The 18,654-nt window shown below is 38.0% G+C and overlaps 1 protein-coding gene across 4 annotated transcripts; it reads left to right on the plus strand.

The window, feature by feature from the left end:
- Nucleotides 1-91: 91 nt before the first annotated feature.
- Nucleotides 92-18,162, plus strand: LOC123864929 (dual specificity mitogen-activated protein kinase kinase 7-like). Of its 4 annotated transcripts, XR_006795863.1 has the most exons (18): nucleotides 94-388; nucleotides 1,687-1,778; nucleotides 2,275-2,418; nucleotides 3,606-3,833; nucleotides 3,916-4,095; nucleotides 4,230-4,376; nucleotides 4,632-4,708; nucleotides 4,815-5,099; nucleotides 5,430-5,528; nucleotides 6,053-6,134; nucleotides 6,564-6,664; nucleotides 6,965-7,047; nucleotides 7,280-7,361; nucleotides 7,726-7,832; nucleotides 10,178-10,189; nucleotides 14,561-14,590; nucleotides 14,802-15,002; nucleotides 15,302-15,337. XR_006795863.1 is itself a non-coding variant. In XM_045905698.1 (16 exons), the coding sequence occupies exons 1-16, from the start codon at nucleotides 253-255 to the stop codon at nucleotides 15,378-15,380; spliced, it is 2,034 nt and encodes a 677-aa protein (XP_045761654.1). In that variant the 5' UTR covers nucleotides 92-252; the 3' UTR covers nucleotides 15,381-18,162. The 4 variants fall into 4 exon arrangements, 3 of the variants coding, with proteins under 3 accessions (XP_045761654.1, XP_045761655.1, XP_045761656.1); XM_045905698.1 differs by lacking the exons at nucleotides 10,178-10,189; nucleotides 14,561-14,590 and having other exon boundaries at nucleotides 92-388; nucleotides 14,891-15,002; nucleotides 15,302-18,162; XM_045905699.1 differs by lacking the exons at nucleotides 10,178-10,189; nucleotides 14,561-14,590 and having other exon boundaries at nucleotides 92-388; nucleotides 14,963-15,002; nucleotides 15,302-18,162.
- Nucleotides 18,163-18,654: the final 492 nt, after the last annotated feature.

The following is an 18,654-nucleotide window of genomic DNA, read 5'->3' on the forward strand; positions in this document are numbered from 1 at the left end:
AAAGCACAGTGAGATGTTATTTTAATTTTTATTAAATCACCTGTAAAAAAAAATAATTGTAAAATATCGATTTGCTTTTGCATTTCAAATCTACGGGAAGGGTTAAGGCTCGAGCTTGAGCATCCCTAGTTTGACGGAGAAAAAGAAATCTTTGGACTGCAGCTTTATGACTTTAATTTTGTGTAAATAATTAAAATAAATGTTTAGAAATAGATGTTTAAATGTGATTAGTGGACAAATTTAGTTACTATAATGTCAGAGAGTTCAATTGAAGGAAAGCTGCGAGGTTTGCAAGAGCGTATAGAAAATGAATTGCGTATGGGTGCTATCCACAATCAAGGTGGACTTGGGGCTCCCAGATCTGGAAGCAGTCGGAGGCCTAGACCCCGTGAGTAACTAACTAACATACATAATATTTGGTATAAATTCAGGTCTCACTCTCATTTTAGGTGTTTCTTTTGGCTAGTTCCCAGTGTCATAACAAATTGTTTTTCTACCACTTCAGTGTATTAAGCCCTTTATATTAAGGTTATGCTACATATTATAGTGCTTAAAGATTAAAGCACGAAATATATGTAATATCCAAGTAGGTAACCACATCTCTTACATTTATTTTCTTCTCATAATGCTAATTGACAATAACAGCTATTGTTATGGTAAAGATCTGTTTTGTTTGTACAATTTTGTGTCAATATTTATAATAAATTATTTTGATTTTAAGCTTTCTACCATATTACGTGCTACGCTTATATTAGGTTGTCTTGTTGATTATAAAATAATACAAACAACGCACAATGAACTGAACAACAATAATTCTAACCCCTCTTCATTAATCACATAATTGTAGAGGTTTTCTTAGGATGATAATAATAATTAAATGGCATGGCAACTAGAATGGTAACTTCACACCAGAAATCATTCACCATTAACAGAATCTCCACTACGTGTACAGGCATCATCAAGCAAGTTGCACGAAGCCGCTGGATTCTGATTGTGCAAGACTGGCCTGTGGAAATCACTACAAGATACCTATGTTCAGTAGTGTATATCTATCGGTTGGCAATGATGATGGTTATTGCTAATTTACATGTATTGTTTGCAACAGATAGAGATGGCAACTTTCTGGTGACGTTATATCATATACTGGATAATCAATATTGATAATTTTTTTTTTTGGTATGCAGCAAAATGATTACCACCTTTTTAAATAGTTCAAACACTCAAAATCAATTATTGAACTTATACTTTTAGATAGCTACAAACACTTGATTTGAATTTTGAAAATAATTTTAATTGTTCATATTATGGTTCTGCTGATATTGAATCGGATTTTATTCTGGACATGTTCTTCTTTTCCATATACCAGTGTAAAATGAAGCCCTTTCCAGTGTTTTTATAAAACATTTTTCTGTTCAATATCACAATATTTTAATACTTTTCAGGCTAGTTTACATGTTTGGGAATGGATTATTATTGGTTATTTTATTTTTACACATGACAAACAGGCACCTGAAGTCATATTTTTCAATATACAAAACTACAAGCAAAGACTAAATTGATGAATGTGGTTGATATGAACTCATGCAAAACTAGGAAACGTCATGAACAAAACTTACATCAGTTAACATATTGTTTTTGTACAGGTTTTTAGTTTTGATTTTTGTATTCTATTCTATGTTTTTGCAGCTCCAATGTTTTCCACAAGAGACATACCAGCTTTCCCACCAAGATCTCCACAGGCTGTTGATACTGAATGTAGGATGCGGGAAGTCTACAAGGTATGCCTAAAAATATAACACATTTCAGCTTCTTTTTTTTAAATTCTGGACAAGTTTCTCCATAAGTCTCTGTATATTTTAAATGTAAATAATAATAAATAAATAAAAAATAAATAAATAAATGTAATGTTATAAAGGTGAAAAATTTGTTTGTTTGTTTGTAATCGATAAACTCTGAAACTATTAAACAGATTTTAATAATTCTTTCACCATTATAAAGCTACTTTATTCAAAATACCTACATAATGCCCAGTACTACTTGGTACTTGGTAGTTGGTACTATCCAACCCTTGAACTTCTCCTTTCAGCAAAGGTTGCCTGGTAGAGATTGCTCCAAGCAATAAGGCCGCCTTTGCACACAATTGTTTTTTCTGTTTTCTTCTTTCTGTGTTGTGATCCTTTACATGTGTTTTTGTGTGCAATAAAGTGTTTCCATCTATCTATCTATCTATCTATAATGCGCAATCTTAATGAATCATATGTATCTTAACACTAGGTGAGTGGCAAACTAAACGTGGATGGGACGGAGTACAGATCTCACATAGATGACCTGCAGCAATTGGGCGAACTCGGCAGCGGTACGTGCGGGCACGTAGTCAAGATGCTGCACAGGCCTTCTGGAGCTGTTATTGCTGTGAAGGTATGTTAAATTCATTTGACTTAGATTCAAGACAAAAAAGCTTGGATTTGATTCGCTCCAGCAATACACGGCGCTGCAATCGCTTGTATACAGTATGGCATATTATTGTAAATTGTACATTTGAAAAGAGCAACCGCCGAGTTTCTTGCTGGTTCTTCTCGGTAGGAACAGCATTCCGAACCAGTGGTAGATTATTTTGACGATTCAAAAGCACTTGTAAAAGTTTAATTGAATAAAAATAATTTGAATTTGAATTTGGTTGCAATAGAATTCTTCTTTCCTGTATGACAATGTTGTTTTTTAGAAAACAAGTAGTGATTTGCACTCCTGAACTGCTTAAAAAGAGACACTGTCTTCTAACATGATTGTTCTGCAAGTGCATGAACTACAGCAGTGTTCATATTTCTTACTAGCTGACGCCCGCGACTTCGTCCGCGTGGATTTAGGTTTTTCGAAATCCCGTGGGAACTCTTTGATTTTCTGGGATAAAAAGTAGCCTATATGCTAATCCAGGATACTACCTATCTCCATTCCGAATTTCAGCCAAATCCGTCTAGTGGTTTTTGCGTGAAGGAGTAACAAACACACACAAACACACACACATATACAAACTTTCGCTTTTATAATATTAGTGTGAAGTGTGATTAGTATTTTTATTTTTTATTCATTAGGTTCACTTACAGCTACTTTATACTCGTACATTAAAAATAGTACTTATTCTAAACTTACTTGTTAATTGTAATGGCTGTTTTACAAGTGAACACAACATTTACAACAACAAAGTTACACAAAAATATATTATTACAACAATAAGTGGATACAAATGAACACAAAAGATATGAAAGAAGTGTATCTAATAATGTTAACAATGGCTAAAAAGTAAACTACTGACTGCATAAAGTGAGTGTGTGTTAAATCTCTAACTGGTTTGAGATTTAGCAGATAAGACTCAAGACTTCCAAGATACGAAAATCTTTTCCCAAAACCTATAATATGCTGCTAAGTGAGATCATAATATTAAATTCGCTAGGCAGATCCATGGATCACTACAGGGTCTCAAGCACAACAGAATTCAAAGTTCACCTCCAATATCCACCTTATATGCCTAATATACATGTGAGGGCTTATTGAGTGTCAATTAAACTTTCTCCATGATTGTAATATTTAATAAAAATCTTCGTTCACAGCAAATGCGTCGTTCAGGGAACTCAGAAGAGACCAAACGTATCCTAATGGACCTGGATGTGGTTGTTCGGTCGCACGACTGCCCCTACATAGTGCGGTGTCTGGGCTGCTTCGTGACTGACGCGGACGTGTGGATATGTATGGAACTGATGGCCTCGTGCTTTGACAAACTGCTGAAGCGGCTTGGCGAGCCCATACCAGAAGCTATACTGGGGAAAGTCACTGTGGCGGTTAGTAGTTTCTCTATATCAACATGATTTTATATGTAATATTCCTTGATAGGGTTATAATATGAACTGCTTTTGTTTTCAGACGGTAAACGCGCTCTCGTACCTGAAAGACACACACGGCGTGATCCACCGCGACGTCAAACCGAGCAACATCCTACTGGACGAGCGCGGAAACGTTAAACTGTGTGACTTCGGCATCAGCGGCCGCCTGGTCGACTCTAAGGCCAAGACGCGGAGCGCGGGCTGCGCGGCTTACATGGCGGTGAGTGTTAACACATGGTGACGAACCACTGACTTGTGGTGGCTATAAAAATTTAAAAAAATCGCGCTCACTGCGCTTGTGTTTTACTGCATATTTTCTTCAAAAAATAAGTTTACTCTTATTTATGCTTGCAGCCGGAACGGATAGACCCGCCAGACCCGAGTCGGCCAGACTACGACATACGCGCGGACGTGTGGTCACTGGGTATTTCATTAGTGGAGCTAGCCACCGGAGTGTTCCCGTACCGGGACTGCCAGAATGACTTCGAAGTTCTCACCAGGGTGAGTATTATACCAGCAGACCTGTATTTAATCAGCCACTGGCCTCAGTTGTAAAGTTAGGTATTTTGCTGTACATTTGCGTCAGTGTGTTTTGCCCGTCATTAAAGACTTAGACAAAGAAATATATTATACATACTTATCAACTTTATGTGGCTATAAAAAAGACAAAATATAAATATTCAGAATTAAAATAATATGTTAATCTTTGCTCTGTTCAAAGTCTTAATTCTTAATACGCGATGTTTTTGTCAAAAGGTAATAGCAGACGACCCACCACAACTCCCAGATGACAGACACTTTACACCTGAATTCAAGTCATTCGTCACACAATGGTAAGAAAAGCTACTTACTTGTTCTGAAGTGTGTTTAATTTTTTATAGCCTTGTATTTACTTGATTTATTTATATTTTCATAAACTCATCAATCAAACTTTTTCAGCCTTACAAAAAACTACAGACAACGGCCGAAGTACGCAAAACTATTAGAACACCCGTTCGTAGTGAAATCTGCGCGTAGCTCCATATCAGTTGGTGCTTGGTACGCGTCCTTGCCGATCGTTGGCCACAGTGCGCAATCCAAAGCCAGCTGTGTATCGAGCGCAACGCACGCTGTGAATGTGACGAGCAATGGAGTGGAAGCGCCGGTGACGCCTCAGCCCGTCAGGAACTTCGTCACGAGTTCGCAGTTTTGGACGCCGGAGCAGGCTACGCCTACGCCCGGCAGGTAAAGGCCATTCCACACATGTATACGCGCTTGAATCGTGTACACAACTTGCATCATAAGAACATAGTGTGACGTGTTCGCGAGTAATACGTACAACTCATGGCGTGCACAATATGTTCGTGAGTTTTTGGTACAAACAAAGTATAAGCGTTCACGACATACACGTTTGTATAAGGACATTGACGCGTCCATTGGTGTTTGATATGCGTTGTGTGACGAGCAATGAAGTGTAAGCGATGCGCTCTACATTGCAGCGTGCGAGTGAGACAGCGATAAATTTGTGTCATGTGTTACAAGAATAGCATGTAAAGATTTTGTATCTTGTTATAGAGCGTGGTGGGCGAGTACGGCAAACGCGGGTGGAAGCAGTTCGCAGCCCGCAAGCTTAGAGGCTGATCTGTCGAGTCATTCGCCTTATCCCAGACGCAGGTATGCATTATTTTAACGTGAAACTTCTTCAAGGACCGAAAGAATATAGATTGGAAGTGATGTCTAGTTATGTTCGTCCTCTAACGTGACCCAAACCGAACCACAATCATTTGACTTAACCTGAAGCAAAAGATTTAGCGCTGATATTATATTACCTAAGCACAATCTAATACCAATAACCATTTGTATTATATTTGTTAGTAGTATTGTTTAACTGCAGTGTACAGCGTGAAAACGCGGGGTCAACGTTTTTGCCTCGCCTACGTCGCGGTATTGACTCCGCGGCATCTATCTACGCAACATTCATTGACCTCTTGCGTCAGTCAGATGTTTTATTTGCAAGACATAATTTTTTGAAGATACAGGTTTTTTGTGGTATTTTTCAGTAATCGTCAGTCCTATCGTCTGTCTTCGTTTTTGCTAGCGTTCTAATCACACGCTCTAATACATATATAGAAAAAATACGTGCCCTAGAACCTCCTCCTTTTTGAAAATCACTTAAAACGCTCGTTTGTCGTGGTCAGGACGATAGAGGCGTGCGCGTCGCCGCCGCCCGCGCCCGCGCGCCGCGTGTCCGCCGACAGCCGCTGGAGAGCCTCGCCCGCTGTGAGTATTCCTTATACTGGTCACTCTTTAATTTTGCTGCAATTTAATTGAAACTTTACTTCTAAACAGCTAAGATTAATTTTTCATAGCCAATAATGAACTAGCAGTTAGAATACTTAACTAGAATAGACAGTGAAAATTCAATTTTTTTGCAAATGTTTTAGAGTGTACGCGTCGTTGACACGACCGTTTTACGTCAAACGATATCGTCCAACGCGCCTAAGGCGCCATCTCCACGGACGAGAGAATCGTGGCGATAGTCTCGCCGTGTGACAAAATTCGATACAAACTATCGCTGCGATAGTATCGCCCTGTGGAGATTGGCCCATAGAGTTTGTATCGAAAATAAGTTTTTCTAGCCTAAAGAGAATAAAGAAGTACAGAAGAAAAAATAGAAAAAAAATAATGATTCTTGTCTTCTCTTCCCAGAGTTCCGGTAACACGAGTCCAATAGTATTACAAAGATTCTATCACCAAAGCCAGCAGAGGAGGTCTAGAGTAGATCTACATTCTACGCCTAGGCATAGAAGGTACGTCAAGATGTTATTATATAATCGTTGTGTTTTATAGCTCATTCACACAGGCTGTGTAAGCGTAGATGTATTGCATTGTAATGTACGGAATTGTATGAAACATGGCACACCGCTTGCGTAAAGCGTGTACGTATGCGTAACCCGGTTTGTTAGGGGTTTACGCGCGTCACCACGCATGTGTCACATGTACGTGCTTGGTGTGAATCGGCCTTTAGGGTTCCGTACCCGTAGGGTGCTAATGGGCACCCTTTTACTTCGCTCTGCGTCCGTCCTATTGATATGATGTTGTATTTGCAGCCTCAGTCGGGAGCACAGTACCGGGCGATCGCCCGAACCGCCGCCGCGCACGTTGCGACATCACCACCTCGACCGCCATAAAGGTAACAATCATCATCATCATCATCATCGACCCAGATTCGGGCTTCGGAATACGCGCTTTGACTTTGCTCAGACTTAAAACACTGTTAAAACGAGACAGCGCTATACCACTGGCATAAATCAGTCTCGTTTAGTTGAATCTTAAGTCTAAGCAAAGTCAAAGTACGCTCTATAAATTTCAGCCTTAGTTCGCGGCGAATGCCTAGTAACATTTTTATAATTATTCCATTACAGCTAACGGCAGTATGGAGCTGGAGCCCCCGCCGCTTCACGACAGACTGCACCCACCTTCGCCTTTACTACTAAGCAACGATAGGTATCATTTTACTTCTCTGTATTTTGCGTATTTTTGTTTGTAATATCCGCCATGTTAAATTTTCCATACAGGGTGTAAACAGAACGTAGGTGTAGCAAGGACTTAGCGTTATTATTATAATACCTAAACTCAATCCAATGCTTTTGACGATTCAAAAGAACTTGTAAAAGTCTAATTGAATAAAATATTTTGAATTTGAATTTGAATGCCAATAAATTGCCTTATTTTGTAGTTTATTTTTCAAATCAATGTATAGCGTGCTTATTACATTGGTAAGAAAAAGATGTGAATACTTTAAAATTTACTTGTCATCATAATCAGTACCACTATATTTGTAGCTTACATTGATTGAAACTGTCTACAGGTTATCAGAAGGCCGCAGCCAAAGTCTAACGCGCGCGGAGCTACGGAACGGCTACCGTACGGAGCTGACCGCTCCGGTGCAAGCCAAACACCACCACGACGACCAGGGTAAGCTACTCTGTTTCCTGGGACTAGGCTCCAGAGGGCTACCGGCACAGCCTTTACTAGTTTAGGAGATTATATTTCTTGCAATGGGGTCTACTCTAATAAGTGCCACCAGTTGGCGCCACTAGCACTGGAGGTAACTGTAAATTATTTTCTCATTTGATGGTTCCCGCGACTTTGTTCGCGTGGATTTAAAAATCCTGTGGGAACTCTTTGATTTTCCGGGAAAAAAATTTACCTATGGCGATTTTCGGGATATAGGCTACGTCTGTACCAAATTTAACATAGATTTTTAAGAATTCAGTGGGGACTTAGGTTTTCAGGGATAAAAAGCAACATATGTCCTTCCCTGGGATCTAAGCTAACTCTGTACCTTTCATCGAAATCGGTTAAACTAGGTTACTGTATAAACGGGCCGTGCAAAGCCAGCATACAGACAGACACGTTCACGGTTTCTATAAATAAAAAGCCAAAGGTTTCACGCTCATTTAATATTCTATACCTGTCGTGCTAGCGGCGCCATCTGATGTCGATTTATGTAATAGTAGCCCTCATTCATGAATGCGCGTGGCTTATGATTGTGTTTAGGTTGTATCTGTATAAGTGTATGGGAGCATCAAATACTTACAGGATACTTACGCTCGTCATTCCTGTACATTCGCCTGCCCGTTGATTACCTCAAGATATACCTTTCCCGGTAAATCCCTGTCCAAGGTGTAGGTATCGGTAAAGTGTTTCTTGAGGTATTCGACGGGCAGGCGAATATACAGGAATAAGGAGCGTAAGTATCCTGTAAGTATTTGATGCTCACATAAGTGTAAATGTGTGCGACTTATCTTTCCTACAGACACGCACACTTATGCATTGTGTGTAAATGACGTAACCACAAGTATAGTTCACGCGCACTCGTCAATTTCAAGAACTATAAGATATTATAAGTCACCACATAAGGGACCTCCTACAGATTGGTTGCCGTGGACGAAATTCGTTTGCAAGACATCTGATGTAATAGTGCTAAATAAAAACATAATTTGTCATTCATACATATACATTGTTTATTTCTATCCCTCACTTTAAAAGTATAGTACTGTTATCTCTCATATTCTTCTGATTGAAGGACACAATAAAAAAAAGTAAGTGGTGCAGATTCAGCTGTATACAAATCATTAAGCTAAATAGATAGGTCTAAAAGTAGAGCACTCCTTTCTTTTTCTTTTCTTGTTTTTTGACTTTTTGTAGTGTCAGACCAGTATAATGCACTTCGCCAGTCTCAAGTAGCTAGCATATAGGAGTTTGGTCGTAACAAAATCTGAGTACTGTTCTATAATAGAAGGATTAACATATTTGATAGTAAATTACACTATAATATAATATATATCACAATATTCTGATGGGATAGTTATCCGAAAAGGATAACACTACTTTTAGACCTGTCATAATGGCAGTTCAGAGATCTATGAAGAACTGAAAGGCACCATTGTCAAAAATACAAATTATATGACATGATATAATATGGTTTAGTAATAGAATAAAAAAATTGTAATTTTGTGAAAACCTAATTCATAAACAATTAAAAAATAAGGAAAGAAATTTTATTAGTAAACCATCGATAGTTCATACAAAAAAACCTTTAATTCTTGCCAATCAAGAAAAGATTCAAAAAAGCTAGATAAAGTTTATCTGGCGGGCCCTAAGTCAATTAGTCAAATAGAAAATATTATGTCAAGAGTACATTCAACCTATATTATACCCTATTGAAATGCCTTTAACTGTTAACTTTACTCACAACTATGTTCTGTTACAGTATCACCACTTTTATAAGTTACGCTGGTGTATTATAGAATACACCGGTATTCTTAATTTTTAAATTGCGCGAAAATATCTCAGCCAATCATAGCGCGCGTTCGTCTGCTATTGGTTGTTGTCTACGCGCCATGTTTTGTAATCGCGAATTATGAGCGAGATAGAACGAGCCTCTGTTTTTCTTGTATTTAAAATCTTAACATCAAGCAATAAGATCTGTTTTTCATTGGTGTAGATTCGGTTTAAGTCGGCGTTAGGTTGCGCTTTTCTGCGCAAACGAATTTCGCTGATGAGTCTTATAAAAGTGGTAGTGTTGTACCAAAATTATATTTGAGTCAAGTTAGCGGGAGATGTCATGTATTACTGATTACTGACGATTACTGATACTCAGCACCACACAAGACATGCACAAAAAACATTGTTTACTTTTGCTCATTTTGAGTCTCCTTTTCATAATTTAATTTGTTATACCAAACTGGAATACATTTTAATTTATATTTGTATGTTCTTTTACATGTTTTGTGTATATGTGTTTTGGAGGGCAGCCAGCCTATGATGTAAGCCGTAAATACTAATTGGTGTAAAATTTCTGCGCTTGCCACTCTCCGCCATTTTGAAATTCGTGGGAAGTGATTGTATATTGCAAAAGGTTATGTACACTGAAAAAAAATGGCTAGATTATGAACCGTAATTGGTTTTTGTCAAAATTTATTAAAGAAATTGTGGCTAATTTTGTTGAATAAATTTTTTAAACTAAACTCACAGGTCTGTATAAAGTGTTATCCTTTTCCGCAAGGGGTATTATGAAAGGGATAGCATACATTTAGATCTGTCATTAGAAATTTGTACATCCGAATTAGCTGCACTGTTAAATTTTCGCGATGTATTCGAAATCTAAATTATTAGGAAAAATTAAATTAAGTTTGGGTTAAAAATAACCTGTATTAAAAGTTGTTTTTCATTTATTTATTTAGTTTTAAGTACCCTCGTATTTAGTTTTCTTGTCATTATATAATTTGATATTTCACGAACATAATCTTTATTTGGTCATAACTTTTATTTTGCAACATTCCTACAAGTGTACATGAATAAAACAAGAAATAATAATACAATCAATTCGCCATATCACTATATATTATCATTCCCATATATATGTCTCACGGTCCTATCATTGTGTCGATGTATACAGGGCGAGTAGGACAAACTAAATAAAGGCTGGTTCACATTACTCCAGCAGGTCTACCACCAATGTTGACAACAGTCAACAACATTATGATAGCAGTTACCTCTAAGTTCTGACTGTCTGAATCTCTAAATGCATTATTGCAGCAAGATTACCATAAATGCACCCAATGGTTTCTAATAAAAACACCACCAGTTGGCGCCACTTAGGTGAAACTTGGTGAAGGGAAAAATTAACAGCATAAATAGCTTTGATGATTGGACCTGACGTCTCAGTACTGCCACCTTGTGACCTCCAGTTCAGAAAACCTTCATTTCAATAATTTTGATTATCGAAAAGTGATAATCACAATGTTGTGCTAGACCCCCAGTATCATTTCATTTCTATGATTTAATACAAAGATTCATTAATGTTAAAAGATGTTTTAACTATGTATGTAGATCTCGTACGTTCCCAGTCCAGTATCATGTCAACACTCTAAACTAAAATCTATAGAGAGACTTTGATTTGGTTTCAAACTTAAGATAAAATCAAAACGGGATAGATTTATGCAGCGATGTAAATTTGTCTCGTTTCGTTATTATGTCTCAAGGATGACTTGACGCCATTCATTTCAATACAGTCCTGAAATAAATTACCTGCAGGAATAATGTGAACCAGCCATATACGCTTAGAGCTTTGCGGTTCTGCTTTCGCCAGAATACGACATAACAGTCATTTAATAAATAAATGAACTTGCGTTATTGGTATCGAAAACTATTTATTAAAGCGGGATCCAATTGTCTATGCCACGAAAATTGGAAAAGTGCCGTCTACTGCACAAGTTTAAGGGTCCGGAACTGATTGGAGACGCGTTTTCTACCAATCAGGTTATTGAGAGATGACATGATAATTTTATCACGTCATTTTTTAATAATCTGCCATCCGATTGTGTAAGAAAAACGTATTCATCGTAGTCTTATGGCCGTAATCACAATCATTAATATGAGGTCTTACAGGGCGCTCGAACGCATAGTGTAGGTTCCACCAATCAGATCATTGTAAATTGACGTGATACAGTCATCTGATTGGTGGAACCTACACTGTGCGTTCGAGCGCAAAATAAGACCTCATAGTAACGTTTGTGAATACGGGTATTATTCGATAGCAAATTCTGCCTCTTGATTGGTCGAATTTACTGTTTACACTTTTTCATAGCCAATCAAGGGGCAAAATTACTTTTTCTTACACTTGATTGGTGATAGCACACATCTCCGCTTTAGTTGAAACGCATCCTAACCGCGCAGAACGGATTGCGTCGATCTCACATAATATTATCTTAAAATCGTCTAATGCACGGTTTCAGTTTTCGTGGCAGGGGCTACAATATCTAGTCAGTCCTTTGGTACAAATCTATTTAAATGGGGGTTAATGTTCAGTTCCTTCATATACAAATTAAAAAATAATTCGTAATTTTTAGAGAAGTTCTAGTTCTTACTCGATGAGGCTAGTAGAGATAAGTGTACTAGCTAACTAACTTTTGGCTTTATTAAAATTTTAATGCAGAGTAGGCATATGTTACGTTCTTACTCTGCGACCTTTCTTGAAATTGTAAGGGAAGTGGCCATGCTGAACTTTAGCATGCGAGCTAAATTTGTTAAATTATAATTTAGCTTTATTAATGTAGCAAGGTAAGCTAAAGCCCTTGAAATTCACTACAATACGGAGTAGTTTAAGTTTTTGAATCAATTTTACAATTAATATATGTACTTTTTCACTCCCCTTGCAATTTTCTTCGAGATGTGTCTGTTACTTCAAAACTGTGTATCTCATGTCTGTGTAAATTATGTTGTTTATTTTGCGATGTACAAATATCCGTGTGTATAGCGACTGTAAGAATTATTGTAATGCACACATTATACATCTAATACCGGTTAGATTAAGCTAACAATTATTATTGGACATCCAAAACTTCTATCGTGAACTTCCATTCTTCCACGTATAGAATCACGTATTGAAAGATTTAAAATAAGCTCTCAATCTCACTTTTTTGTAGAATATTACATAAGTAATTTTTTTCAATTGGCCTCAGTTGGAGTGGGCCTAGGACTTTTTTGCGGTATGTCCATTGCCACTTCAGCTTGCTGATGGTTTGGTCTATGTTAGTGACCTAAGTTCTGCGGATTTTTTCAATTCGAATTACGATTTCCTCCAAGGGAAATTCATAACATGGTCGCTATACACACTGTACTTGTGCGGGCAAACAAAACCTGTGCTTTGCCGCTGTCCTCCACGCCCCACACTCGCCTTCACGCGCCTCGCTCACGCCCTAACACCGAGCTAACTACGTCCGCGCCACACTAGGGGAGAGCTTTGGTTTATGCTTACATGTAATTTTTATTTACCGTCGCTTTTGTAACGCCAGGCGATCGGAACAATAGTAGCAGTACCACGGGATGCGATGTCTCGAATCGTCTCGAGAATCATTTGCTAATAATGTACTGAAACTAGGCCTTACGCCTAGTGGGACGATTCGATACGTTTCAAAACGTAGATGATCTGCTGAATTTACAAATATACTTAATAATTTTTTGAACTTGAAACCCGCTCGTTTATTTGGAAAAGTTCCAAACCTTTTATTGAATGAAATGAAACGAAAGCTTGAGTATTAAACATTTTTGAAATCAACTATTATGGACTGATATTTCAATCCTCAATTAAACTTTAACTGACGTATACATTAGGCATTTGGGTAGATTTCTAATATATACAGCCTCAGTTTTTTTGGCGATCGAAAAATCAGCCCTAAATAGTTTAGTTTTTGTTTTACTAGGCTGGGTTTTTTTAAATACCGGTATATCCAAACTATTTTTGGGAAATTCTTCATTGTGTACTGTTTTTGCCATTTGCCATTTCAAAATGAACTATCAAGTCTATTTTAATAGAGATTATTGGATATAATAATGGAAATTTTCACAGTGAACGAACGGGTAAAAAATGAGTATAAATGTAAACCCTTGGCCAGTAGCGTGGTGTGTGGGTATCATCATCTCATGATCTCATGGCTTCGCACATCGCTCAGTAACATTAGCCAGCCATGTCGTGCAAACCGGGGAGCTCTTTGATTCTATGCTGCAGTAAAAAAAAGACGTACTTCACTTCCAATAGAAAACGACGCGTAAAAAAGCAATAGCAAACCTACGAAACGTCGTGTGTCAAGAATTTTGCCGCTATCTTTATCGTAAGTTGGTTTCCCATCCAGTTTCGAACCTATTCGGTTTTTTTAATCAAAGGCACACGAAAGTATAAGCCGGTCAAAGAATTGCAATAAAGTAGTAGAGTGGTTAAATACTAGAAAGTATATAGAACTGAAACTATAGATGTGTCATGTTATGACATGACGCAATCTAACGCAACGACTGACCAATCTGAGTGCTATGCTTCTGAGCTAGTGTGCCACAGTAACTTAGTGTGCACGTCTTCATGTATGACGGGAACGGGAATCTAAAAAAATTGTACAATTTCCGCTTTATAGATTTGTACTTGGTTTGAGTTGATGAATCAGTTCTTGAGTGAATTAGGACTCGGTTTAAATATCTAGATTTTTCAAGTTTTATACACAAGTGGTTTTTGGTCTATAAACAAAAAATAGCAACAATGCATGTACTACATGACGTATATTTTTTCACCATCATGTGAGATTGCAGTCAAGGGCAACTTGTGTCTGAATAATAGACTCTGAATCTGAATAAAATCTGAATAAAAGAGTGTAAACTCGGTGTGAGAAGTGTTAAAAGTCAAAAAGTCAAAATCATTCAAAGTAGGTACGGTACAATTGTACTCCTTTTGATGGTCGGAATTGTTTTTGTACGATATAGTGGTCATAATTAATTACGTAACTTAAAACTAAAGCTACGAGGGTTCCAAACGCGCCCAAGTCTGAGAAGAGCCCACAACAAACTCAGCCGGGTATTCTTTTTTTTATTATCACCACTAAAATGTTAAAGGCGTGATCAGAGAGCTCCTCGGGTAAGAGTGGGCAGCGTGTAGGCTAGGGCGGGCAGGCGGGTACAGCAGGTGACGGGTGTCTGCGTAGGCTGGCTGCACTCGCTGGCGGGGCTGCTGAAGCGCCGCCTCAGCGGGTACGTCAAGTGGCATCACGTTGCAGCGCGCCGCGACCCCGTGCACGAGGCCGTCGCGCACCACAGGTGAGTGTAAACCTCCTTCACACAGGCTGCGGAAGCGTTGCGTAGACGTAGCGCGTACCATTGCGTTGTAATGTATGGAACTGTATTTATTTATTTAATTGTTTGCAAAAAATGTTTACATTTTACACACACATAAATCTGTCTGGTATAGCATACTATGAGTGGAGTGCGTTTCAGTGCGCGTCAGAGCTTTTTCTGACAATTTCTGTATAAATACGCCTGGCCTTAATCTTGTTTCTTTTCTTGTTTATATAAAAAGATTATAGCACAAATATAAAAAGTTTGATGGCGCATTGTAGATGGGGTACGAGCGAGAGTTGGAGCGTGCCGGCGTCGCCCCTGCCGCCCCGCGCACCCCCTCCGCGCCCCGCCGACTAGCAGCCGGCCCCCGGGACCCGGCACCGGTCGCCCGACACCCGCCTCGCGCCGAGCGGACCCGACACGCGGTACCTGACCGACATCAAACAATCGCCCACGCTACGCCGACTCACCGCCGCCAACGGACCCGTTTCGTGTTTGCGTGCACTTAATTCTTTGCGTATGTCTTACGGCGTCGCACGGACGTAATACGCACTCGCCCGTTACGTACTATACGTACGTAGTCGCACACAGTACTCGGTCAAGCTAAGTTTACACCTCGTGTCGATTACGTCACACTGACGCTTAAGAACGGTATGCGAATCGTACTGACGCGACAAGACGACCGCGGGGAGGTGAGCGGGGAAGTGGGAGAGGCGCCGCATTCCAGCGAGGTGCAAACTTAGCGCGACCGAGTTATAGGGACAGTTCTCAAACGTAAACTTATATACAAATACAAACACATTATTATGACACATTATGAATTGTTTTAAAAATATTTTAGACTGCATCCATCAACATTGACTAGATCTACGCCAAAATTATATCTAACCAACACCTGAATAAGTATATAACATTGGATTGTTCCAGGGGCGGACCAATTTTGTCCCCGCGATGAAATCGGTGCCAGTATATTGCCTTCACAAGTTTCATTGAGGTGTGCGTATGAAATGAATCAGCATTACATTTGATCACGCCCACCACTAAGTTGCTGTGCTCTTGATAGTTGTCCTTGAAATATCCATTCAATTTAGTTAAAATTGAAAAAAAAAATTGGTTGTGGTGCGTACGTATAGTGCGTACGCGTCCGACGTCCGTGCGTTTCTGTACCCAAGCAACATCATGTTTTCCATGTATTGTATATTATTATACGCTTTGCGACCTTTGAAACCAAATAACACGAACACTTTATCGTGAGAGACTTTGTATGAAGGACAGTTAGTTGTACAAAAAGTCATTTATTTAACACAAAGAGTATGAAATAACGCTTGTTAATCTATATTTTGTTTTAAAACAAAGGTACCCATGAAAGGTAATTCAAAGTTTTTATATATTAATTCGTTTTAATCACGATTATATTTTATTATTTTTTTGTAAATTAAATCAAAGTGAACGATAAAAAAATAGTTTTGCTTTAATGTTTCTACGCATTTTAAAGACAATACTTTTGTAGCTTTAAAAGAAAAATGAAAAATAAAGCTTTAGGTACTAGAAGTAAAAAAATGCAAAATATTATAAAATATGCTGCCCAGGCTTAAAACTACCACCTCTACTTTTCTAATCAAAATAGCGCACTATGTTATTATTATAGAATAGATAATCATTTTTGATTATTTTTCGTTTTTCTCTTAAACGCATACAATATAATGAATTTAATGAAATTTCTAATACAAAGCTTGAGACAAATAAGTAAAATGTATTTAAATGAATTTACATTTAAGTATAACATAGGTTTAGTGCAGTAGGGACACCAAAAACGTTCAAGTCATATATGAATTTTCGTGTAAATATTAATTTTAGGGTTTGCGGCTGATAGTTGTCGACGCGAGATTTGTAGTCATAAAAATTATAAACTTTATATCTGCCCAAATTGTGTACGTCGTTTTTCTCCGAGCACTGAAAAGCTCCATGAAGTTGAGAGGATCTTCAGTTTTTTTGACGTTTTTTTGGCATTTTTGGACGAGAAAACGTTAAAAAACATTCACTGAAATCTTAAACACTCTTATGAATTCATGGGGTTTTTCATTATTCGGCAATTTGAGCCTTATTTAACTTCTAAAGGTATAAGTAGGATCTTTACGACTGCGACTGATATTATTGTGCACATCTGCATTTGGACTGCAAAATTGCATTTAATCGCATTTGCAATTGCAAATGCTGTTGCACTTCTATTTATAGTACGGGCACTCAGTGTGAACCACCAAAAATATAATATCAAGGAGGTGTTTATGCCTGTTAAGTGTGTGTATATGTCGCAGGTATATTATCAAATCCGGGATATTACAATCTCACTAGTGATATTATAATTCAACGGTAGATTGTCAATCGACTTCATTTGTTACAATTTAACGATCTTGTTTTAGTGTCATTATAATGTCACGGGATAATTACACTACAGTCATATTGTAAGGCAATGATATTTTGTCAATTTCACTGGTCGTCAGATTATAACAAGTAAGATTACACGTCTACCTTTGGAAAGAGAGAGTTGGTTGCTTGGGTTTCGTAAAGCGTTGTCTCTGTCGTTGACTTTTCAGTGTCAACACGGCTTGCAGTCCAAATGCAAACCGTCTGAACCCTCTCGAGCTGTAATAAAACGCAAGCGGCTAATTTTCGTTTAAAACCCAGTCGGCAAGATCTGAATGTGACCTTTATATAAATTGAGTGTATACGATTTTGGTAGATGTTTGCGCTTATTCGTGAGCCACGGTACGAGTCTAATTAGCCTAATGGGCTTAGTACGAGTTTGCACAAGTCAACAACGATGATAGATTTCGAACATCAAAACACTCATAGAAGTAAAATCGTTCCATTTTACTTCTACGATGTGATTTTTTTTAAGGCTCTAGTTCACACCTTGCTTCGTCTGTAGTTAAGAGTATCTACAGGACTTGTAATAAGTGCCCAAAAAATAAAAGCAAAAATAATAGTTTCATCTTATTTCAAATTATACAAAAGACTTATTGCTTGGGTGTTAAGTTTTATTTTAGAGTAAATATTTTTGTTTTCATTTTTAAAACCTCTGGACCCTTGAGCAATGTCATTTTGTTCGTGATCTGTCATCTATACCTACTATTCTATATAGCAATGATTTTACTCCAACATTACAGTGTTTTGCATGTATTTTGATATTGCTGCAGTTTGACAAATAATTTGCAAGTATGCACGCTTGCATTGAATATCTCTTTGTTTCACATCCCTTGTACAATCATACCATTAAGCATTGTATAACCAACCACAATTTTATTTATAGACCCGACTCGACCGTGGCTGATTATTATTCCTATTTATTAACGAGTTGAATAATGTGTTTCGATGTAAATATCGTGTATTATATCGATAAGTGACGACATAGCTAATTTATACGCGGAATTTGATTGATAGAAACTAAATAAACAGCGGTTTTATAAATTTCAATCATAGGCGAGGTCATACAGAGGCGAGGGCCAATATGCAATGCAGACACAATATTGTGTATCTTTCCCTACTTTGGTTCAAGTCAAGGTATCTATACTATGCGGCAGGGTCTAAGCGAAGCGATGTTTCAATGTGAAACTAAACCTTATCTCCTCTA

Source organism: Maniola jurtina, chromosome 4, assembly GCF_905333055.1.
Source record: "Maniola jurtina chromosome 4, ilManJurt1.1, whole genome shotgun sequence".
NCBI lineage: Eukaryota > Metazoa > Arthropoda > Insecta > Lepidoptera > Nymphalidae > Maniola > Maniola jurtina.